This window comes from Scleropages formosus, chromosome 7, assembly GCF_900964775.1.
Source record: "Scleropages formosus chromosome 7, fSclFor1.1, whole genome shotgun sequence".
NCBI lineage: Eukaryota > Metazoa > Chordata > Actinopteri > Osteoglossiformes > Osteoglossidae > Scleropages > Scleropages formosus.
In genome coordinates this window covers 3,750,322-3,774,820 of record NC_041812.1, presented here as the reverse complement: position 1 = coordinate 3,774,820, position 24,499 = coordinate 3,750,322, and the positions used below count along the sequence as shown (strand labels likewise).

At 51.5% G+C, this 24,499-nt stretch overlaps 1 protein-coding gene across 4 annotated transcripts in view; it reads left to right on the top strand.

Moving 5' to 3' along the window:
* The window catches only part of rreb1b (ras responsive element binding protein 1b), a 56,913-nt gene that overhangs the window by 18,297 nt on the left and 14,117 nt on the right, over positions 1 to 24,499 (top strand). For 3 of the 4 annotated variants that reach the window (XM_029253735.1, XM_029253736.1, XM_029253737.1), the window contains exons 2-5: positions 12,570 to 12,704; positions 13,566 to 13,756; positions 16,623 to 16,712; positions 17,531 to 17,694. In XM_029253735.1, the coding sequence (XP_029109568.1) occupies positions 12,570 to 12,704; positions 13,566 to 13,756; positions 16,623 to 16,712; positions 17,531 to 17,694 (580 nt within the window). Of the gene's footprint in view, positions 1 to 12,569; positions 12,705 to 13,565; positions 13,757 to 16,622; positions 16,713 to 17,530; positions 17,695 to 21,500; positions 21,678 to 24,499 lie in introns of those variants that run through there. The other variant, XM_029253738.1, reaches the window with a different exon arrangement.

The following is a 24,499-nucleotide window of genomic DNA, read 5'->3' as shown; positions in this document are numbered from 1 at the left end:
GTGTGCCCTAGAATGCAGCGAGCGGAGCCGTCGGCGGGAATCAATGATCCATTTGTGGAGCAGCGAGACGGCTCTCCGAGGAGGGCAGACTCAACCCACTGCGTTGGCATCGCCGCGAGAATCCGGGTTACTCTCTCGCTGCCGCGGAGAGTCCCCGTCGGGGGGGGGGGTTGGGGGGTGGCGGCTTTGCAGAAAGCGCAGGTCCGCGATAATGGACGGCGGATGGAGAGGCAGAGGGAAGGGGCAGGAGGCAGAGACGGGCCGAGAGCAGGGCATTCGGCGCGCAGACGGCTGCCAAGTGAACTTCAGTGAACTTCAGACCTACTTTGCACTTCTGCTTTGTCACTCCACCCCTTTGCAGACTGAGAGATGGGGGGACGTGGTCTTTGGGCTTCGCGGACAGTTTGCATCGAATGCAACACGTAAGCTCGAATGTATCGGCAGGGGGGCACGAAGCGACCGGACGCAGGTGTGCTGCACCTGTACGGCGCCTCTCTCACGGTGTTCCGGCGTCAGCCTACAGGCCGTACGTTTAATATCCGAGGAGCGATTTCCTTTCTGTTACCTTTTTTTTTTTTTTTTTTTAACGCTGCCTTTTCTCCATCCCGTACATGATGCTGCTGGCGGCTTTGCGAAAGGCAAAAGCACATCGTCATCGTCAGGGTCGCGGAGTCTGGTCGACGGGGGCCGTCGGAGAATTTGATGTGGCCCCACCTCCCTTTCGGATTCCATCGGGCGGTTCGTCGGTCCGTCCGTGCGCTGGTCCTTCGCGCTCAGATGTGATCCGCAGGAGCCCGGCCCGCGTGCGTGTTGTTTACCCGCTGGCCGGCACTATGGGGGCAAAGAGCTGAAAATTGCTGTCAGGGACACCTGTTCAGAACAACAGCTGAGTCGCAGGTTGCCAGGGGTCTCGTGCCCGCGCTCCCCTTCGGCGTTCGTGCTGGCGGGGGGGGCGGCGGCAAAGACTCTCCGTGTAGTCAGAGCTACAAAATGGCTGCTGTGGTTTTTGGATGCACTCGTCGACGACCCCCCCCCATGGTGAGGAGTTCAAAAAAACTCAATCTGATCATTTCACTGCAAATCAGTGTGTTTTAATATGTTATTAAAAGTGAGACTTTTACAAATTCTCTTCAATGTCTGAGAGGTTGACAACATATGCATAGATTTATCTCTTTGTAGCAGAAGGGCATCAGAAGGCCTTGTGGTATTTCTAACATGGAAGTATTTATAATGAAAGGAATTTGTGTATAAATTTAAATGGGGAGGTAGGAAAATGTATTGAGTCTAATGGAAATGGGGAGCTGTGCACATGCCCTCAAACACACCCCATCAGATGACTCTGATCATCTTCCAACAATTCGTCCATTGTTGACGTTTTCCGCCACACGAGGGGTCAGGAATCTGTTCCTGTGTCTGAGAGGCCAGTGGCTGGGAAGCGGGTCACACTCTCTCACAATGACCCTACTGCTCCCAGAATGCCGCTGGAAGATCCCACCCCGTTACGTGGAGCGGCGAGTGGCTCTCTGAGGAGGCGCGAACTCTGAACCGTGGGCTGGCTGCAGGGCGATGAGGTTGGAGGGGTGGCCCTCCTCGCCCTCGTGCACCGAGAGATGTTGGGTTCAGGGAGCAGGAGCGGTAGACAGGTAAATGACAACCCTGGGTTCTTTCTGCAAAGCAGAGGAGGAGACTGGTAGAACCGGTCCAGCCGGATTCTCGCTCAGCTTCTCTGGCCTCCGCAGAGGCTGCTCTTTTTTTTCTTTTTTACCCTTCTCTATTCGAATCCCTCTTTCAACATCACTCCTTCTGTCATCCCTGCTCCTGCTCTTTCAGGTCACCCTTTACCCTTCTGGTCCAGCACCATCCAGGGATAGAGAAAGGGCTGGAGAGGAGCGCTGGCCCCCAGGAGCGACACCTGGCCGGGTCCATTACCGGCACCTACACTTTCCCGTCACGCCGCCTGGCTCTTGTCCAGCGCTCGGTGTTTCTCACATGCACGCACTTGCACGCCGAGAAACGTGGTAGATGGCACACGCATCACCGAGAGACACGATAACACCCAGAGCGCTCACTCCGTCTTCATCCTCCTCCTCGCTCATGACTGCTGGGCAGAAAGAAACATCAGAAGTCCGAAGGGTTCCAGGTGGCTCCCCTAATCTCTACCTCCCCGATCCCGTTTGGCGTGCTTCTCATGCAAGTGCTTATTTCTCTAATTAAGGCAAAAAAATGTGTTTTGCGAGCATGATTAATTTATAATCCAAAGTACACATATGGGTTTTTAGGTGTTACGCACAAGTTGTTAGTAGCTTGTGTCCTCGCGAAGGTTCGGACCATACAGATGTGATCGTCGAGATGTTTTCGCGTGAATTACTGCTAACCACTTTGTTCTCCTGACAACTCAATTTTGACATCAAACAAGATGAGTTGAGGACGGTTGGGCGTGACGCCACCACCTCCCCAATCCAACTTGCCTTTGGCCGAGGAGGTCTTGCATGACCGGCGTCTATGCGATATGGTGGAGGACAATACGCAGCAGTGTCACTTAGCGCTCGACTTGCGGAGAGATGCTGACAGCTTGCGCTAAGGCGATTGTCTGCCGTGTTCGGTGGGGGTTTGGGGCGGCTGAACCTAAAAGACTCCTCCTCGCATCCTCTGCTTGACTCGTGAGAGCTGCCTCCCTGACCCTTAATCTCATAATCTCAGGCCCGTCTGCCCTTTTTTTCCGCTCCCGTGTGTTCTGCCTCCCTCTGCTTTCCTTTCGGTGTTCATCCATCCTCCTTCAGAGTTCTTCTACGCTGGCCAAGGAGCCCTGTAACGCTCATCTCTTCCATTTCCATCCACTTCCCGGTCTTTCCCTTCATATCCAACACAGACTGGTTCCTTTCAAAGGTCTTTGTTGAAGATGCTCGGCTATTTCTGCACCTGTGGCCCATCTCCCGGTCATCTCCCGGTAACCCCGTCTACGCCGGTCCAAGCGTGTTTGGGCACCCTGGCCCCCGTAGGAGGGCTTCTCGTTCCTCTGAACGTGAGACTCTTTAATATGTCGGAGCGGTCCAGCGTCCACCACTGTGTCTTTCATTAGCAGCAGTCAGGCCTCAATCCTATTTTACGATGTCATTTGTAAGTTTATCCTTCACCAGCCTCTCCTTTCTCAAAGACTGCAGCTGCCTTCCTGTTCTTCTTATGGATTCTATTTGGCAAAATAAGCTCCGGTTCAGTCTGCCTCCCAAGTGTTGTGTGTTTTTTTTTTTTTTTTTCTTCTTTTTTCTTTTTTCTTTTTTTCCAAACCCCTCAATATCAGAGGTGTGAAACCTTAACAGCTGAGAATCTTAGAACCTTGCTGTGCCGAGCTGACCGCGCAGACCTCACCAAACAGCAGTAAAACTGGATGCAAAAGCTTCTGGGCAACTTTAGATCCTGTAGAGCACTTTATGGGGTGGCTGGCGGCAGGGGGGTGGGGGGTGGTTGGTGTAGATGTCCCTGGTATACAGGCAGGAGCACAGTTATGTTGGAGGAGGAAAATAAAGATTTGATTTAATTAAATGGCTGCTTAGGTTTCCGTCTTCCAGGTGAGTAGGAAGTGAGTAAGGGCATCGGCGTAGCGTCAGATGACGGTGTCGTCGTTTTGAAGCGCCATGTGCGAGCGAACAGGAAATTCCCGTTTACGACTTGACGGGGGCCTTCTGTCCAACCTTTACCCTTTGACCCCTGCAAACTGCTCACACCCAGCAGCTGAAGAGCTGGAAAATCCACCGTTGGTCCTGTCTGCTTGCGTGAAGATGTACCGGTACGATGAAAGGTTGGCTGCTGGTTGGGAGTGGTCAGCTGGGGGTCAGCCTCAGTGCCGGTCAGAGTCGTGTCTTGTTTAACCTGACACCTCAGGGAGGAGAAAAAAAAATAACATGCTATTATTATGTGGTATTTATGTAAAAACACATTAAGGATGGCCGCAAACGCCGACTACGATTGTAGTTTATGCCATATCTACTGCAGAAGAGTGCCACTGTACCATAGTATTATGCTTCTTAAGTTAAAATCGTTGTGTTCACCACTTAGTACCAGTAAAACACTTTACATTTTTATGAGCATGTTTGTCACTTGAAAGCATTAAGTATCATTTGTTTTTGTTCTTTTTTTTTTTTTTGTTTAATATAATTTTGTGAAGGCCAAGATGTGAACCCACGCTTTTGGGGACTACATCAGATTTGATGGCGCTCTGATCAAAATATGAAACGCTGCATTGTTTTTGATTTAAGGTATCTGGTCCTTCTCGGCTAGGGGTCACGTGACCCGCAAGTAGCTCTCCTGTCGGTTGGGTTACTGCGGTCGTGACCCTTCGAGCTGCTTGCATTAATTATCATAGACCTAGAGCTGGTCAGTAATCCAGGTAATTCATATTCCACTGTAGTGGGGTCTCTCTGCAGAGTTTTTTCCATCCTCCATCCCACATTTAAAGGCTTTTGGGTCATCCATCAAATGTTGGCAAACAGGAATGAAGAACGCAGGTGTGGGCTATAGGGGCTTATTTTGAAGGGTTCAGTTATTTGTTTTTATTGCCCGTCTCCCAGTCCTCCCAGCCTCCCAGGCGCAATCCAGTTCTTGTTTCTTGTGCTTCACAGTTGAGTAGTGAATCTTTTTTAGTAGGATCAAGGGGGTGGATTTGAAGCTCAGTGAAAGAAAGTGCTGAAGGTGGGGGGGGCGTTGGTCCTTACCTGGTGAGGTCAGGAAGGTGAGGCGGGGGGGGGGGGGAGTGAGAGGAGGCCACTGCTGCTTCACGTTAACAAGGCATCCGCTGTAACCCTTGAAACCTTGTCGCCACTGGGGTATTCGTACACATTTGTCAACGGACTACAGCTCCAGGTGAGCACACCTGGGCAACCAGCACAACACCTGTATGGGACTAACTGGAAAGAAGACTACCGGGGATCTGGTAGCGTTGTGGTTAGAGGCGCTGCCTTTGGACCCAGAGGTCACTCGCTGCTCCTAAGTACACCTTAATATGTCCAACTCCGGTACGCTTGAGCAAGGTACTTACCCCAAATTACTCCAATATGAATGGGTAAATAATTGTAGGTAGCTTAACGTCTTAGGTTGCTTTGGAGAGAAGCATCGGCTAAATGAATAAAGGTCAGAGTGAGAGCAAAGCCACATACAGGTGTTCAACATCTCAGAGTTTCTGCAGAAGAGCTCTGATGACATGTTGGCTCATTTCTGGGTGAAACATGCGAGCTGGATGCCTCATGAACAAAAACCGGTTTGCGGCAGGTGGACTCGCAACGGTACTGTAGCCGTTTTAATAAGCGTGGATATGAAGGCGTCTATGTTTTTCTAGTCCGACAGTCACATCTTACTAGGTTTCTAGAACAAGTCTCATCAGGTGCCCCGTCGATGCGGCCGACTGCCTCCGCACTGGTCCTGGGAGAGAATGTCTCTGCTGAGTCGGTCAGATAGGAGAAGGTGAAAGGCATCCAGATGTGAATGAGTCAGGAGTGAGGCTTGTGGAAGAACCTGTTGGGAGTCCTGCAGGGTGCGGAGAGAGCGTGGCATAACAATTTCCCATCCCTCTGTCAATACAGCACAAGAAGGTGAAGGAGACGTGTGCTGGACCAGATGCTTGTGTGTGTGTGTGTGTGTGTGTGTGTGTGTGTGTGTGTGTGTGAGAAAGAAAAGTACATGAGCCTCATGAAGGCTCCTGTCTAGTGCGGTGTGTACTTTCTGTGCAAATATGAGGGAGACGGCCTTGGAGGTGGCCGGGCTGTGTTTCTGCATGCGTTTGTCTGATGTATTAAGTGATGGGAGTTTTTACGGGATCTGCAGATAAGATACGGTCATGTTCTTGATCTCGGTCTTCTGCTCTGTGATAATTTTATTCACCTTCTCGTTGTATAAGGAGGTAAAGAATGGAAGGAATGTCGAGTGTTGCCGCTGAGGAATTGATGGTATCTTCTCCCCTGCGTGAGCATCTAGTGTAAACCCGTTTCAATAGGGAGAGGTGCAGGCCAAGTGTGTGTGTGTGTCTGTAGGTGTGTGTACTTGCTGTGTGACTTGGCTGCTGTTTCTACGGGCCCACTGTTATAAGAACTGTCCAAGATTGACTACGCTCCTTTTCCTTTTATGGTACAAAGTGTCAACCTGTGGCTGTTTTGTCTTGGAGAAGTGTGTGTGTATGCTGGGGAGAGGGTTATGCTCACTGGCCTTGAATGACAGTTTCCATCATGGGCTTCACAACTAGGGCGTTACTCAAGCTGCTTTCCCTGTCCTGGAAGAAACAAGTCTCATCAGAGCTCCACGAAGCCCTCGGCCTGGAATCGGTTGCATAACACCATGCGGTCACATCAGCCGTCGGTCTTAGCACATCCAGCCCGTGGATCCAGGAGCTCTGTTTTGTAACACTGCGATGAGCTGGAAGACCAGGGAGAGCGTGAAAGGTGTGTCGCAAGTCATGGCCGCTAGCAGGATTCCCTTGAATCGGGAAGGAGTACTGAAGAAATGTCAAGACTTTGAGCTCTCTGGAAATCCATGTGAACAGCCCGAGTACCAGTAGTACGTGTACATTGAGGTGCTTTCAGCCCGAGTTATTTCTAAATATATTCATAACATCTGCACTTGCAAAAAGGGGTAATTGAAGGATGAAGCATTTACCAGATGGTTATCTCCAAAGCAGCGTAGAACTGAGTGGGAAAAAAAAAGTACATCCCACAACAGAGGGTTTATAAACAGGTGAAACATGATTGTTGAAGCACAGCTTGTTTGTCCGGCACCATGGTGTTCCAAGCACGTGTATGCTCAAGTGTTAAGTAGGTCTGAAAAAGATGAGTTTCAGGGCCCTTCTCGGATGCCGGATGGGATTCAGCAGCTGTGAAGGACAGAGGGAGCCCCCCCCCCCACCATGCTGGAGTGAACTCTGAGAACAAACGGTTTCCAATTTTGGATCCGGTCAGACGTGCAAGAGCACAGCAATGTTGCTGGGGTGTAAGGAGTGATCAGGTTCCGTATGCGTCACAGCGATACACCTTTGATTGTCATGTAGGTCACAATCAGAACAGAAGTGTATGAATAGTCATGCGCCGCTTAACGACGTTTCGGGCAACGGCGCACGTCTGTACACATTTTTGGTGGCGTGCCACAGTCGAGGATGTAATTGAAGTTGAAATTCTCATGTGTTCAGTCACATGACTTGGTATTTGGCTCTGCTCTTCGATGAATTTTAAGTCAAGAAAAGCAGCGTGCATCTGCCACTTTCAGTCAGCAGCAGCGTGTGCTGAAGTCGCGGGATGTAAATTTCACATGAATTTCACTCCTTGCGCCAGGGATCTGTAACATCACACCTGTCTTAGTCTTAGTGTTTTTCTTGTTTAGTCAGCTAACCGTGGTGTGTGACTGAGAGCGAGGAGCACTGGATGCTTCGTCCGAGTGTCTCGGTTACTGCCCCCTGCAGGGCGAAGTCCGAAAGCTCTGTTTCCTTTGCGTGCTACTCAGATGGAGTACAGACATGGTCGCTTAATGACGGGGATACGTTCTGAGAAATGCGTCGTTAGGCGATGTCGTCATTGTGCGAACATCATAGAGTGTACTTATACACACCTAGATGGTATGGCCACGATCATACAGTGTACTTATACAAACCTAGATGGTATGGCCACAATCATAGAGCATACTTATACAAACCTAGATGGTATAGCCTCGATCATAGAGCGTACTTATACAAACCTAAATGGTATAGCCTCGATGCAGTCAGGAGACGCGGTGAAACACAAGATTTATGATGCTGCTGCCAGAGTAACACAGCAGTAAACGTTTTTATAAGTAGGAGTACACTCAAATAAGGATAAAAGCACACTATAGTAAATGCATAAACCGGTAACAAAAGTGTTTAATATCAAGTATTATGTATTGTACATAATTCTATGTGCTATACTCTTATACAGCTGGTAGCGCAGTAGGTTTGTTGACAGCAGCACCACCACGAACACGTGACACGCTGCGCTACGACGTCACTAGTCGGTAAGAACTTTTCAGCTCCATTATAATCTTACGGGACCACCGTCGTATACGCGCTCAGTCGTTAAGCGAAATGTCATTAAGCGGCGCATGATTACGTTGTTACGCTGGACAACTTTTTTGGCAATAATGTGGTGGTACTGTTATAAGTATCTCTTGACCCCCTTCGTTGTTCCAGCAAAAGATCACACTGTTTAAATGGGTAGAACTGCAAGTCACCGTGGATGTGAGCATCAGCCGAGCGAATAAGGAAAGGGAAGTGAGAATACATATGAATGTGTAGACAGAGTATAAGTGATCACAATTTATGAAAATAGAAACATAAGTATAGTGACACCGAGTAACCACTGCAGACATTATTGTGTTATATTAGAGCCTTTCTGTGCTCAGCTTCTTGAATAAATTCTTCTTGGATTGTTATTGGATCCATAACAATTCAGTAGGATACGAAAGCTAACAGGCGCAATATTTGAAAAACATTAGGGATAGATATGCAGTACAGTAATTGTGGTAGTTTACCGTCAACATGTTTCACTGATGGTTAAAGTCTCTACGAGGAGAAAACAGCAATGAAACGGTTGGGGTTTTTTATTTTTTTTTATTTTTTTTTTTTTTATCTGCAGGCAGCATACTGCCAGAGCCTGAGGGTGGACCGAGATAAAGGTTATGGCTGACCTTCGGTTAACGTGTCAGAGGGCCGTGTCCTCGCTCTGTGTTTCCACTGGCTGACTGTTGAAAAGTCTCGCTGCACACGCAGGGAAAATGACAGCGGGGTGAGCTGCTGGTCGGCAGGAGTATGGGTGGTTGCTAGGTATCCTACAAAGTGGGTTCTCCAGCACCAGGGTCCTACAGGTGGAGGAAGACCCCCAGGTCCTCGGTGACACAGATCTTCTCCTTTTCTAGACACCCGCCGTGTTGTTTCTTACAGGTTCCCATGCAGGATGGTGTTCGTCAACAGCTGAGCTTCTCAATGCTGAGGTTTTGAGGTGTGACTTGGAAGAAGCTTACGGGATCTGGAATGTCTAGAATTAGAGATCCATTTTCAGGTTTTGTGAAAATGCTATTGGGGGTGCCTTAGGGACAGACTCACCCAACAGGGACAGCTTTCTGCAGAGGCCCTGCTGATCAGGAAGTCTTTGCAGAAGCATCTTTCTGGCTGAGGTTGGTGTCGCCGGGGAAATGGAGACACGAGGGACGATGTGAAAAACGGCCGCTCTGCCTATGAGGGCAAAGTCAGAGTGGCGTTCAGCAGCCCAGACTTCTGGGACTGGAGGTTTTTTTTTGCAGATCTTTTTTCGGGGAGACATTGTTGTGGCAGAACCACAGCACTTGACACGGAAGATGGAGAGCCGGGGAGGGGAGCGCAGATGGTGGCTTCAGAGGAGCGCGGAGGGAACCGAACGCCAACTTCTCTAACTCGCGTTGGCCTGTTTTTTCGAGGATGTGCCGAAGAAGCTGGGGGTGGGGGGCAGGGTTTTCACGGAAGGGTGGCCTGGTGGGTAGCTCCTGGGGTGGATGACGGCTGAGAGCAGATGCTGTAACCACAGCCGCAGCTGCCCCTTCGTTCAGGGGAGGGAGTTGGCGGGGGGGCAGGGGGTGTTCCATTAGCGCAGCCTTTTTCTTTAGCTGCCTGAGCAGAACCGTCACCAGGGAGGTCAAACGGTGCCAGACTGCACGACAGCACATGGAGACAGGAGTGTTGGGTGCACAGTGCCACTAGTGCAATAGACCCCCGTCCTTTCTCTCTGTCTCTCGCTCTCTCTACGGCAGTTTTTAACTTCCCCATCTGTTGTCAGATTAGTTTTAGCTGTTAGCTCTGTTTATCCTCCCATCATGGCAGCGGTGCCTGGCTAATGAAAGAGAATAAATCCTGCACTAATCTGAGGAAGCGCACTGCATCTCGGCGCTGCTGCTGGCCGCCCGGCGCACATTTGTCGAACTGGCGCGGAGAGCCGGCTCGCGACGAAATCCTGCCGGCCATTTAACGGTCGAACCCTTTGAGCCGAGCCCGTGACAACCGTCAGGCTTCTGCCGCAAGGCTCGCGCAGCTGTCGACGGTTTGTTCTCCAGGGAGTCTCTGGTTCTGGCTCCGAGGGCAGAAGGTGTTTAGGAGACAGGGGCTCGGTGAGGGTTAACCGCGCAGCGTGTCTGCGATGCGGCGCGGCGTTCTGCTCGGGATGGGTGCGCCGCGCAGCCGCGAGGAAATCCCTGCGCTCGCGGCCGAGGGAGCGATCCGGTACCAGTTCTGCTCTTCGCACCACAGGTGCTCCCGTGGGGAAAGCGAACGTGAGACCACGCAGCTGCTCATGCCTGTCCCGCTCTACGCTGGGACCCGCTTCCTTCTCGAACCCCCCGCCCCCACCCTCTGCGTCTCTGCCGGAGGAAAGATCTCAAACACGCTCTCACATCCCCACCCGTCTGTCTCCCTCCCTCCCTCCCTCTGCACATCCCTCTCCATGTGCCACACTCTTCTGTACCACTGTATCAGTACCGCACTCCCTTCTCCTCTCTCTGGTTCTGCTCTCTCGCACCCCTCCCTTCCTCTCCTCCCCTGCTGTTTGGGATAGGCCTCCTTGTAAAAGGCTGTATCTTAGTATCAGAGGAGACACACACAGCTGCAACAGATAGAGTAGAAAGCATCCCCCCCCCCCCCCCCCCAGGTCCACCAGTGCCCCCCACACGGCTCCAACCAGCCAGCGCCCAGGCACTTGTAGCCAGAAGGCCCGTCTCCATCCCCGTCTGGTTTTCGGTTTTGGCCCGGTGCAGCCAAGATGACATTTTTCTCCCTTCCTATTTAAACGTTAAAAAAAAGGACAGCGAGCGACTTGTTTCTGTCCGTTCAGCATTTTCGCAGCTTCCTGCCCCGGACGCTTCTTCAGTTCACTAAACTTGTTTCGCTCACTGCCTCATAGATGGTCTTCGACTGCAGTTACCTTGTTTTCGTTCTTATTTCCTCACCGTCCCTTTCTACCTCTACTTCGAGTTGCGATTAAGCGCTCGGCCTCCCTCCTTCACATGCCGGTGCTCGCTGGGGGCAATTTTTTTTTTTTCCTCGCTCCTCTTTTGCTCCTCAGTACGAAACGTCTTCCCGGTTGTGGCTGTGGCTTTCAGAGATGCCCCCCTCCCCCTCGGATCGACTCCGCCACAGCGTGGGGGGATGAGGAGTAGCGTTCGCATTCCACCGCCCTCACCACCACCCCCCCCCACCCCTCACCCTGCTTGCCTTCCCCACCATAAGGAGGAAGTGGACTGGACCGGAGAGGAGCTTCCTGTGGGCCAGTGCAAGGGAAGCGACGATTAGCCGGGGGAGAGGGAGCTCTGCCTCTCTCCCACTTGTGGCTGTTCCCATGTCTGCCTCCTCTCGCTGCCCCGGGAGGGAGGGGGGGGTCACTCAGCCTCCAGCGATGACGGATGACCGTGCGGCCCTTTAGTTAGCATCACCGTTCCAGGTGTAGAAGACCATGGATCAGGAGCAGGTCATAACTACGATAGCGGTGTCCACACTCTAAAAAGCAGTGAGATTCTTGAGGGCGTTTATGGGCAGACCCCAGGGGTCCCGCAGTAACCCCCCCACCCGCCTTACCACAGACGGTTAGGCTGGGTCAGCTCTACTCAGCAGATTAGCTTCCAGATCTGCCTAGCAACAGCAGAGTGGTGCCCTCAGCAGCGACCGCAAGCGAGCGGTGCAAGACACCATGCTGCCTTGGATGATCGCGTCTGCAGGGGGGCATTGTGGGTAGCGCGTTGTTTCGCCAGCCAGCATCCCGGCATCGCCATCTCTTAACAGAATCACCTCGGATGACGCAGTCCCTGCTCGTAGCTGCGGTTATGCCAATGTTTCAAGGAAGTCATTTTGAGTACAGGAAGTATGTCGCAAAACAGCACGGCTGCCTTTCCCGTTCCTGACTCGCCTGTAAGGCCCGGTGTCATTGTGAAGATTCCTGTGAATCCTCCCTGGATTTCAGGCTGCTTGCAAGGCGTGCATCGGACAGATTACCCCGTATCCTGCTCCGAGGCAGTCTGTATAATCCCTTCCCGCTCATCTGTCCACCCCGCCTCGCACCGGCAGAGACGGGCGAGACACTTGCTCCATCCCTGATGGCCGTTGCAGATCAAAGCAACGTCTGCATGGTGACCACGCACTTTTATGCCGTTATTTTTACTCAGAACGGCTGATGCTGTCTTGAAGAACAGCTGAACATCTGCTATGCGTGGCTTGGTCTGCGTCTGCAGGGGGTTTGACGAAACCAAGGTGTTGCACTCACCGTGTTTGGCTCCAAGCAGAGATGGGGTGTTCCTGCAGAACCCCCAAGTGTGTTGTCCTACACTTCAGTGGAGGACTCTTTGGCCGTTTTATTGCTATCCAGGACAGGCTGAGCTTTTCTCAGGACTTCCTATGCGTTGAGTCCGAGCTCAATGGCATCACACGACTTGTAGATATTTTTTGGTCAAACAATTAATCGCTTCTGCTAGGTTTCTCTCTGGTTAGTGTCAGTTCTGGAGGTGTTCGGTGTTCCGTCTCCTGGCCTGGGGGTCCGTCTCACCGCTGCGCTCCTCTTGTCCTCTCGCAGAGATGGAAGGCGCTTCCGAAGACAAGCGGCCAGGCGACACTGTCAGCGCGGCGCTGAGCACGGACACGGAGGAGCAGTCGGAGGAGAAGGAGGAGCAGCCCTCCAGTCAGACCCAAGAGGAGGAGGAGAACGGAGGTGAGGGTGTGAAGACTGGTCCAACTCAAACCGAGACCCACAGGGGTGGCAGCCGGAGGGTTCAACCCTGTCCAGCCGTCGTTGATTTACCCCGTTAATCACGTCTGAGCATTAATGAAGATCATCTTCACCGTCGCTAACTTATTTGGGAGTTTCATGACCGCTGTAGAAGTTTCCTTGTCTAGTTTCCTAGTGTTTAGAGGTGTCACAATGGAGATGAGATCATTACTCTCCTTGATTCCCTGCTCAAGTGCCACTCGAAAGGGAGTATTTAGCCCTCAAGTCAATGAGCAGGTTTCCATGAGGATGCCTCATGTGGACAGCATTCCCCCGCCTGCTCTGGACTGCTGTGTGGGACAGAGGTGCCATTGTAACCGCACAGGCTGTTCGCAGCTGTTCCTCGAGCCTCCCCCTCCCCCACCTCCTCTTCGGGCCGCTGCGTAGCCTGCAGCAGGGCGATCTGAGCAGCGGCATTCACGGCTGTGGAGAGAGGCCTGCCGAAATGGGGGTGGAAGATCCCAGCATGCCCCAGTGACAGGAGGTGCTTCTGCAGCTCGCCTCCTTATTTATAAAGGCAGCACCTCGCTGCACTGGGTATATGGAACATGTGTTTAAATAAACGTCTGTATGGGACCGGGCCTAATAAAGCACCGAGAGCGGGGAGTCTTATTTCTAAAATGTGCTCTACAAGAACAGTAAAAGTGTAAATAAAAGTCCCTTCTCTGAGTATTAAACAAGCCAGTTTCTGCATTGGGGAAATGGCACAACGTGAGCGACACAGTTTTTCCTGTGGGCTCAGTCTTTGTTTTGTTTGAACTATGCCGAGTTTTCGGTGATGGCGAAGTTCTTTGTCGGCGACAGGTAAGGACGGCGAGCCCACGAAGCATCCCGGGGAAGGGGAGGACCGGGTGGAGCTGTCCTCCATCAACTCCATGCTGTCTGCCGTGATGAACGCCAGCCAGCTCAATGGACAGCTCAGCTCCGCCTCCACCACACCCCCCAAGACACCTGTCAAGTCTCCCGGCCCGAGTCGCGTGGGGAGACGGAACCAGGTAGGGTGGCTTTTACCCACGTTATGACATTTACGTTCCTTAACCGCCTTTGAATCCCATCAAGTACCTCCTTAAATTTGTCCTGCTAACTCTTAACCACTAGAATCCCTTTCTGTTGCATTATTCGGAGGCATTTTCGAATCTCCGTAATTTAGACTTTGAGATCGCTCACCTGCTGATGTCGTGGTTATACTGTAACCCGGCTGGACGTCATGGGTGGGAGACCGTGAATGATCCTGTATGTGACAGTGCAGTCAAGTGCGGCGAGGCCAAGGGAGTGCACGGGGGGCCAGCGATATAACAAAGATTCATGGGAGACAGGCGCAGGTGACCACTGCCAGAGGTCAGCCTCAGTCATCAGTGCAAACAGGTGGTCCCCAGCTCCCTGAATCCCCCTTCTGTGAGCTCTGATTCGTGTCTCACGCCTCCAATTAAACTGTGAGATTTGTGCCGAACTCCTGGTATGGAGCAAACAGGTGTCTTCGCCCCCCCCCCCCCCCCCCACCACCCCACCCCAACTGCCAGCCAGCCAGCCTCTGCCTCTTTGGGGCATGTGACCCCTGTCCCATTTCATTCCCCACCCCTCTCTCAGTCGACACCACTAGGGCACATTTCCATACATAGAAAACGTCCTCTCTGCACCGGCACTAGATTGATGGTTCGCTGCTGGGAGGATCGCCGCTCCATCTCTGTGCATCTCGGTCACCTCCGTCAGCCTCTTTCAGTCTTGGAGAAACTTCTGATTTCAGACCAAGCAACTGGCCCCGCAGCTTGTGCTGTTATATTTTGGTCCATACACCCACCCCCCCCCCCAAATTTCCAGGCCAGCTTCTTGGGCACTAACCCTGGTCAGGCTCATTCAGCCACACGGGTTTAACACGCAAGAACTTTTGTCATCCGTGTAGTTTCTCTTACCGATGTGTGGCTTATGGCTTGAGGAGCTCAGGACTCCAGGATCCTGGCAGGTCTGAGCAGGGGAATCCACATCGTAAACCCCCCCCCCCTCCCCCTCCCTTCAAGCGAAGCGGGGCTGCAACTGAATTAAAGCAGCATGTACAGACTCGCCATTCGCGGTGTATTCACAGCAGATCTGTTAACTAGCCTTACCGCCCAAGTCACTCACTTGTCAGGCCGGTTAGAGGCCTGCGGGGAGCGCTGTGCTTTTAAAGGGCTCCAGCGGGGGAGGCGAGCGTCGAGTTCCCACTGGCTGACGCCTCCTGCGGGCTCCGCGCTCTGGTGGGGAGCTGCACAGTGAGTGTCGGAGGAGTTACACGCTGACTCCCTGCCAACGTGCGAAGGTTGAGCTCACGGGCTCCCTCTGCTCAACGGTGTCACATTTTGATCACTGCGCTGCAGTAGAACAGTGTACATGTCATACTCTGTGTTTTCTGTGAAATAGTTTGCTGCAATGCTCCAAACAGGGCAGAGAGTGCAGGAGAGAATAGAGTGTATGTCTTGGAGCGAGATGGGGCGGCGGCGGGGGGGGGCAGAGAGTGTGTGCAGAGGAGCACCATGTGGGTGTGTTAGAAAGGCAACCTATCCAAGTGATCTGGGACAGCTCTGAGGGGAGCCACTTTTGTGTGTGTGTGTGTGTGTGTGTGTGTGTGTGTGTGTGTGCACGCGCTCCTGCGCACGCAGGAAAGAGAATGTTTGTGCAGTGCAGGACTGTGTGGGTGTGTTACGGAGGGAGTCCATCACACTGCTGGGTTATGGCGCTAAGGAGAGTTAATGATCAGCCCCTGTGTCAACAGCAGCAGCAGGAGGAGTGTCCGCTGAGGGTCCGTGCAACAGGACCCTCTCTCACTTGCCCCCACCATCCATCCAAGGCAGAGGGAGGAGAGGAAAGGGGCTGAGGGTGGGGGTAGGGTGGGGGGCCATCAGTGATGGGACGCAACGGCAACATTAATTTCCTTAGTGGGCAGGTTCGTTCCGTATCTGTTTTTATGCGGATCTAGTGTAATACTTTGCCTTATTGACGATATTGACAAATTAAGATGTCCATAGGGAAAAGGACACAGATGTCGACGGGGGGAGGGGAGCATTTTAGAAGCATTGCACTGGGAAGTATGACATGGGGTGTGACGAGTAAAGTTCCCATTGGAGTACCAGTGGAAAGTGTGAGTATACCTGGGTAGCGCTCGTATGGGACAAGCTGGACAGGAGAGCCAAGGAAACACACAAGTGTTTCTCCCACATCTCTGGGAGTTGCTGCTGAAGAGCTGAGAGGACAAATCCAAACTTGTTAATATACTCCCACATTTAAAAAAAAAAAAAAAGTGGTTTCCAGTAACTGTACTCAAACTTTTGACTGGTACTTCTTGTTTTCTCTAGGGTGTTATAGGGTGCATTGGAACAAAGCAGGAAAATTATGGAGCCCAAAACAAGTGTCTAAATCAATGACAAATGAAGAGATGTTATTGAAACAGAAGTGGAAGCAGCGATTAATTCATAACTCATAATGAAAGGAAACGCGGTATTATTTCTGCATAGCGGACCTGCAATCTACAAAAATTGGATTAAAACATCTTCAGCATGCCGTGTTTGCTTGAAAGCGAGAAATGAAATTAAAAAAGAATTGGCCACATGTTGCTCTGTGCTGACGCAGAAAAAAAAAAGAAGCGTGTTGCATTCGTTCTCGAAGGTCAGTTCCTCAAAATTCGGAGCTTGGGTTTGCAATGAGAAGATGCGTTCTGGGCTGCGAGTTCTGCTTGGTCTTCTTACTTGCTATGTGTCTCTTTGACACTTTTGCCCTTGTCCTCATCTACACACGTTCACACGCGTTCGCACACATGCGGGGTGAACTCGAAGGCGTGTCGGACCCGAGGCGTCTTGCATTTTCACCTTGGTGTCCCCAACTGTCTTTCAGGATGGGAAGGAGGAGCGTTCATCCTTCATCTGTCCCCTGTGTGAGAAGAACTGCCTGACCCAGCACCAGCTCACCATGCACATCCGACAGGTATGCGCGCACGCACATGACGTCGATGACGATTTTCTTCTGCCACATCTGGGCCAGCAACGGAGTGAAGCTTGAGTTTGAACCCCACCTCCTACTTCAGTACCTTTGAGCAAGGTACTTTACCCTGAATTGCTGCAAAAACTACTCAGCTGTATAATTGAGTAGATCATTGTGAGCAGCTTAATACCTAAGTCACTTTCGGGAACCGCATCAACTCAATGAACCAACAACTAGATGACCTCAATGATCTACAGTGAATCAGCAACATAGAATATTCTGCAGTGTACAAATACACACCAACTAATGCACAGCACTGATTAAACATTGCATAACAGAGAGGCAGGCATGAGGGCCTCTCCAAGTTATGTCACTGGGCCATGGATTGGGCCCTTGATGGAGCTTAATTGGTCATTATCCATGCAGCTGAATACTTTGTTTCGGACTCATCGGGAATGTGAAACATGACTGCGGCGTCCGGGTTCATCCTTTTCTTGAGTTCGGAAGCAGGATTACAACCAGAACACCATGTGTTAGAAAATGTCAGACCTCAGAGACATTTAGTAAGATGGGAGATGCTGAGATTTTTCAGATTCAGACACGATCCCGTAGGTTGACGTAAATGAAAATGAGCTAAAACGCAGTACTTTGATCCTGGATGACTTGAACGATGAGAGACAATAAGAAGCCTTTTCGATCTTGAAACATCCGTTATGAATTCTTTAAAGTTTAGGAGTTGTTGTTAGTGCAGGGAGCGATTTCTCTGTTTGAGTGTGTCCGAGAAACCTGCTCTCACTTGCATTCCCCTCCCCTTCCCGTAGCACAACGCGGACAACGGGAGCACGGACCACTCCTGCAGCATCTGCGGGAAGGCCTTGAGCTCAGCCAGCTCGCTGGATCGCCACATGTTGGTGCACAGCGGAGAGCGGCCGTACAAGTGCTCCGTGTGCGGGCAGACCTTCACCACCAACGGCAACATGCACAGGTATACGGGGACACACACACACGGACACGCAGCACCTGCTCGCACCTTAGAATCCAGACGAGTCCGGGTGGAGTTTTCATGTTCTTCCCGTGTTGGTGTGTGGGTGTCTTCCCACAGTCCAAAGAGATGTGTTCCAGGTGAACTGGCAACTGAGTTCCCTCCATTGTGTATACATGAGAGGAAGAGTGTGTGATTGCCCCGTCATTGACTGCTACCCCATGGCCTGTGCTGCTGGAATCGGCTGTGGAACATCGCAGTCGTGCAAAGGACAGGCAGTTACTGAAAATGGATGGGTGGTAGGTAGGTAGGTAGGTAGGTGCCAGGTAGAAGCGCTCATAATAGGCCTGTAGCCTGTGACAGCTATGAGTCGCATAAGACAAATATGAGGCTCGAGGAAACAAATGGGCTTCCAGTGCTACAGTGTTACCCAGAATTCAGTCCCCTGCAAATGAGCCTCCTGCAGCCATTAAAAGGCACGGTGAAATTCCCAAACTCTCAGCTGGGACAGCGCGTGTTGATTCCAGCCGGGCTGAAGCTGCCGGCCATTTGGCCATAACACGAGTGCAGTTCTGCTGGAGGAAGAGAGGAACGGATGGAAAACGTCTCTCTATATCACCTCTCGGACTGGCGCCTGACAAGGGAAGGGAAGGGCTCCGCTTCATCCTGGTGAATTTTAGGTGGGAAAAAAAACATTGCAGTTGTTTGAACAAGAGCGTAGCTGTACAGGTTCAGGCGATTGCCCGCTCTATCCAGAAGCATCTCCACGTGGAGATGAGGTCACCACTTGAAGGACCGGATGGAGACCGTTGCCACCTCTTTGTACGGTGTTACGGGTTTCCTTTTATCTTTCTTAGTCAAAAAGATTTTATTTATTTATTTGAACAAGTTTGCTCCGTTGCAGTTTACACAGAGACAGCGTATATTATGACCACGTTTAATTATCTGAAACTGTCTGACTCGTTTCGAAGCACAGTTTCCTCTTACAGGGGGAAGTGATGCACGTCGGTACTGCACTAGGCCCTCGTTTCTCGATTGGACCAAAATGGAAAATAAGCCAAGACAGCCTGTGTTCTCGCAAATTTGCATCTTCGAAGTTTGTCACCTGGGGTTGGCTTTGAGAAAAAACTTCTCCATTCCCCCTCCCCCGCCACCTGCATCGAGCCTAAGACGAGAGTCAGTAACGCAACGCGGGTGATTCGGGCCTCGGCGCGTTTGGTGTTGCTCCCGATATTTTATTTGCGATCAGGCGAAGGTCTAATTTCGTCATCGATTTTGTGATCCTATGTGCAGGTTTGCTTTTACAGGTGGTCCCCGATTTACGATGGGGTTACGTTCCGTGAAGCCCGTCACATGTCGAAAATATCGTAAGTCGAAAATGCGTTTAATACACACCTCTGCATGACAGACTGGGAGATGCGGATCGCTGCCCCCGCCCAGCATCGCGAAAGAGTATCGCACCGCATGGCTTGCCCGGGAAAAACCAAAATTCAAAATTCGAAGTACGGTTCTATTCAAATACGGTGTTTATCGCCAGCTCACCATGGTAAAGTCGAAAAAATTGTAAGTCGAACCATCGTAAGTCGGAGACCTCCTGAATGTTGTTCACATTTTATTCTTATTACTTTGCTGCTTAGCAGAATGGTTTTCCGAAGCCGTGCGTATTCAATCAGGTATTGAGGCGAAGTAGCGCAGCAGATTATCGTAACACGACCAGTAGCGCGGTGCACAGCCTTCGCCTTGCAGTCGAAGGACCTGGGGTCAAATCTCGCTTCCCCGTGTTGGACCTTTGAGCAACATAACTTACCCTGTAGCACTCCAGTGAAAATGATCCACTCCGTACCTGGGTAAATAATTTAAAAGTGCTTGGAATACATCCCCAACTCTGCAAGTTGACTTAGACTGAGGCTATCGACGAAATGAGTAAACGTGTACTTTAAAAGGACAACAGCGGAACAGGCCTGGGACTCAAACTGGTATCATCGGGCTTTGTTGTTGTTTTGCTCTTCTGGAGCTGGAGATTTGTGAATTTGGAACAACACCACCTGCGTTATGTGGATCCCCTGGCGGTTCGTGCGTTTTAACCGGGCCCTAGGAAGCGGCGGTGGAAGCGCCGGGGCTACAGCACCTCAGTCAGCGCTGATGAATTACCGGACAGGAATGTACCTGTGGGAGGCTTTCGCAGGCATGATTGGACTGGTTTAGTACCGGCAAACACGGCGTGACGTTGTCACAACTTGGCAGCAGCGTTACGCGAAGGCTGACGGAGGATGGCGGTACCCTAAGTGCTCTACGTGCTCCCTTCTGTTTTTACCACGAGTCAACATTGTTTTGTCAGCCGCTCAAGTAATTAGATTCCGTCGATGACACCTGATATTAAGCCGTAGTTTTTTAGAAGACAGGTAATGGACACGGGTGGCGCTCTGCCGCAGCACCCAACAGGACTTGGGGAGAACAGCCAAAGAGTCCCACGTTTCTTCGTGTCCGCGGACGTTTTTAGCGCGTGGGCCAAAGATGTTATCGAGTTTCGCGTCGTCAGACTTCGAGAAACGGACGCGGCCGAGAACCCCACGGAACCCGTTTGAACTCCGAAGATTCGTTCTGCTTTGTTCTCAGTAACCAAACGGGTCCCCGCTGCACCGGTGGCTTGAAGCCAGAATCGCGCACAGGAGCCACGTTCCCACCGCCGTGTGTCACAGTATTGTGTGCCATTACAGCGTTTTTACGAGTTTAAGGAAGACGGTGACAAACTCGGAGCAGGATGTTGAGGAGCACGGAAAACTGAGAAGGCAGGAAGTGTTGGGAAGCGTTTGTTTATACTTTTACCCCGTGTTTTCTGCTGCGGACAGAGCTGCCGCTGTACAGTAGTCGAGGAGGGCGCATGGAAAACTGCTGTGAGAGGGAGCGCTGGGCGGGAGAGCAGAGGGCCATGAAGGGCTTGCCCCGATGCTGCTCCGAATTTGCATCCGTCCTTTAACGTTTGTCTGCCAGATCGCTGGAGGCGGCGGGTGGGGAACGCTCTCCAGAGATAAATGGAGGGTGGGGTGGATGTGTGTGTGAGAGAGAGAGAGAGAGAGAGAGAGAGAGAGAGATGGGGGAGGGGGTGGAGGCTGCAGTGGCTGGTAGAGAATATGGCTGTTGTCTGAGATGTGGGGGTTGGGGGGGGAGGCAAGGCAAGTAGAGAGACGGAGGCAGTGGAAGCTGATGAGGGAGCGGGAGAGGGGCGGTGGGGGGTGTTGATGGAGAGAGAGGAAGGGAGGGAGAGCCGTGGTATAAGTAGGAGTCACATGTCAGATGGTGGCGTTCAGAACGTCCCTCTCGGTACCATTATTTACTCCCAGCAGGACACAAGGATCGGAGTACTAGCCACACACTTCCTGTGCTCTGCTGGGCCTGCCTCGCTCACACGGTGGCTTGAAGGGTAGCGCTCGTCCGTGTGGAGGAAGAGGAACGGCCAGCTGCGAGGAAGGGAATGGAGTGCGGAGCCAGCGAGAGCTTTTGCTGTGAGATGAAGTCTCCTTTCTGTTGACTTATTCTCCCCCCCATGAGGCTCGTGGTGCCGGCGTTGGGGCTCAGCTGCCCGAGGATCAGAGCGTTCCCACACCAGCGATGAGCAGCAAGGATGCTCCGTGTGCCAGTCCCCCCTTTTTTTTTTCTTCCTCGACAGTTTCGCTTTTGAAAAACATCCCCACTCAGCCAGATGCTTGCCTGTGAGTGTGTGGATTTATGTGTGTGTCGCTGGACAGTGTATAGATGAGATGCCTCTGGTGCAGTTGAGACATGCTAGCATTCCTCATGGGAGGTTTTGGGTGGGGGGAGGTGATTGCAGACGTGATTTGTGTGGTTTTCTTTAAGCGTAGGCACATGTTCATCCCTGGACGAGTGCGAAGTGTGTGTGATGCTGAAGGACGTGGAAAAGCACACATTCCCCGTAACATCGGACACGTTCAACACTGAGTGCCGGCGAGGCATTGCTTCCTGACAAAGTACGTGATCCCACACACACGAACAGGGATGCAGTGAGATACCTGCAGGTACCTTCCGTGTGCCGCCGTTTCATTGGCGGACGGGTGTCGCTAGCTAAAGCGCTGCGCTAACTCCACTAGGCGCTTCGTACGCTGGTGGTTCCAAAGAATTTAGGTGGAATACTCTTGTCCTGCCGTGGCGACTCCAAACGATGGTACATTTCCTCGTTTACCATGATACTAATAAAATTCACCTGGAAAGTTATGAATGAATAAGAGTCAAATACACATTTTTCAGAACCGCTTGTCCTATACAGGGTCACAGGGAACCGGAGCCTACCCGGTAACACAGGGCGTAAGGCCGGAGGGGGAAGGGGACACACCCAGGACGGGACGCCAGTCCGTCGCAAGGCACCCCAAGTGGGACTCGAACCCCAGACCCACCGGAGAGCAGGACTGTGGTTCAACCCACTGCGCCACCGCACCCCCCTACTAAGAGTCAAATATTGTAATTTAAATATGTAACAAAAGCTGCATTCGATATTCATGCTCAAAATGCTAAAATTACTACTGCATTTAGATGATCATATTATTATTATTAGGGAGTGGCGCCGTGGTGGCACAGCGAGTAGCGCTGCTGTCTCATTGCACCTAGGTGGTGTGAAAACACAGGTTTGATCCCCACTCAATCTGTGTGGAGTTTGCATGTTCTCTGCATGGGTTTCCTCCTGGTGCTCTGGTTTCCTCCCACACTCCAAACACATGCTGTTCAGGTTCCCCCACAGTGTGTGAGTGACAGAGAGAGTGTGTGTGTTCCACTGATGTATGGATGAGTGACCCAGTGTAAGTAGTGTATCTAGCAGTGTAAGTCACCGCGGTGAATAAGGTGTGTGGGCTGGTAACACTACATAGAGTTCATTGGAAGTCGCTTTGGACAAAAGTGTCTGCTAAGTGAATAAATGTAAATGTGTAAAGTATTATTAAGCGTATAGGGATGGGATACGAACCACAACTATTCTACATTTATTTTGGTAATCCTTCCTATTATGCCAGTGATGTAATCGCCTTGTAATATTGAAAAAAGTAAAGATATCAATTTTTCAGAGACCGTCCAGTGACCCTCTGGAACACCCCCGTGACCCCCAAATGGGTCGCAACCCTGGTTTTGGCATCCGCTGGCTAAGATCACTGTACTTGTAAAACCACGTTCCAGTTCAGACAGGGTTCTGCTGCCACCCAGGAGAGTAGATGACCTACAAAAAGTCAGTCGACTCAGCCTCTGCGGGCCCCAGTCCGCTCACTGCTGCGTCCGAAAACACCGCTAACGGTGAACGAGAGCAGACGAGCAGCCGTATGAGGAAGCTGTATGAGCTGTACGAGGAAGTCACATTGCAGAGGAAACGGTAATAACCTGCTGAGCTTCCAGGTATCGGAGCCAACGCTTTTCCAGATGTCAGTATGTCTCCCATCTACGTGGTGAAAAACCAAGAATCTTTTGATTTTACCAGAAGTGATCTGGACTGAAAAAGTGCACCATTGACATCGGTGGTGTAGTTTGAGAGGAACATCCCTAAGGGAGCACAGCGCGAAGACCGGCACCGAGGCACCGTAGCGCCTCTCATACAGGCCGTGCGATGGAAAAGTCAGCGTTGCGTAAGCACCCGCCCGGTCTTATCGGCGGATAACCTAGCTGACCCACTTGTGATGTTTACTGTGAACTCCGAGGCCCTACAAGGTGACATTCTCCACATTTGCCTTCATCAGAACATTCGGTATCCTTGAGGACCCTTCGGTATTGTGTTTGCGCACCATCGGTCCACATGCTGGAAGCCGCGTGTCAAGATGGCCAGACGGTTGCGTTGACCTTTGGCTGGTCGGGGTCCAGCAAGTTGCTGGTGTCGAGTTCAGATGCATTTAAGTCAAGCAGAGTAAAGAGTATGCGTTTCCTGGGCAACGGGACGGGGGTGAGACCTGGGACTCGGGGACGATGAAGGGAAGGGGTGCCCAACCATTCTTGCCCAAGGGCATCAGTCCTTATTATGAACTGGCCCAAGGGCCACAGATCGTAGCAGGTGACATAACGCATCTTAAATGTCCGAATTGAAAGTATTATTTTATTGTGTTTTATTTAGGGATGGGGGGCGCAGTGGCGCAGTGGGTTGGACCAGGTCCTGCTCTTCGGTGGGTCTGGGGTTCGAGTCCCACTTGGGGTGCTTTGTGACGGACTGGCGTCCCGTCCTGGGTGTGTCCCCTCCAGCTTTATGCCCTGTGTTGCCCGGTTAGACTCTGGTTCCCCGTGACCCCGTATGGGACAAGCGGTTCTGAAAATGTGTGTGTGTGTGTGTGTGTGTGTGTGTTTTATTTAGGTGCAGTGTTTGTGTTCAAATGCATGCGCTCATTTAGCAGCACAGCCATGTGATTCAATAGAATTTATGATCATAGTTGGTGTGATTTATCTTACATTTATTCACTTAGCAGACACTTTTCTCCAAAGCAGCTTACAATGGTTAGTATGTAGTGTTATCAGCCCACACACCTTATTCACCGCAGTGACTTACACTGCTAGATACACTACTTACAATGGGTCACTCATCCATACAAGAGTGGAACACACACACACACACACACACACACACACACACACACTATGGGGGAACCTGAACAGCATGTCTTTGGATTGTGGGAGGAAACCAGAGCATCCGGAGGAAACCCATGCAAAGAACATGCAAACTCCACACAGACTGAGCAGGGATCGAACCCACATTCTCTCCCACCACCCTGGCACTGTGAGACAGGAGCGCGACTCACCGTGCCACCGTGCCGCCCATATTAATTTTACAGAT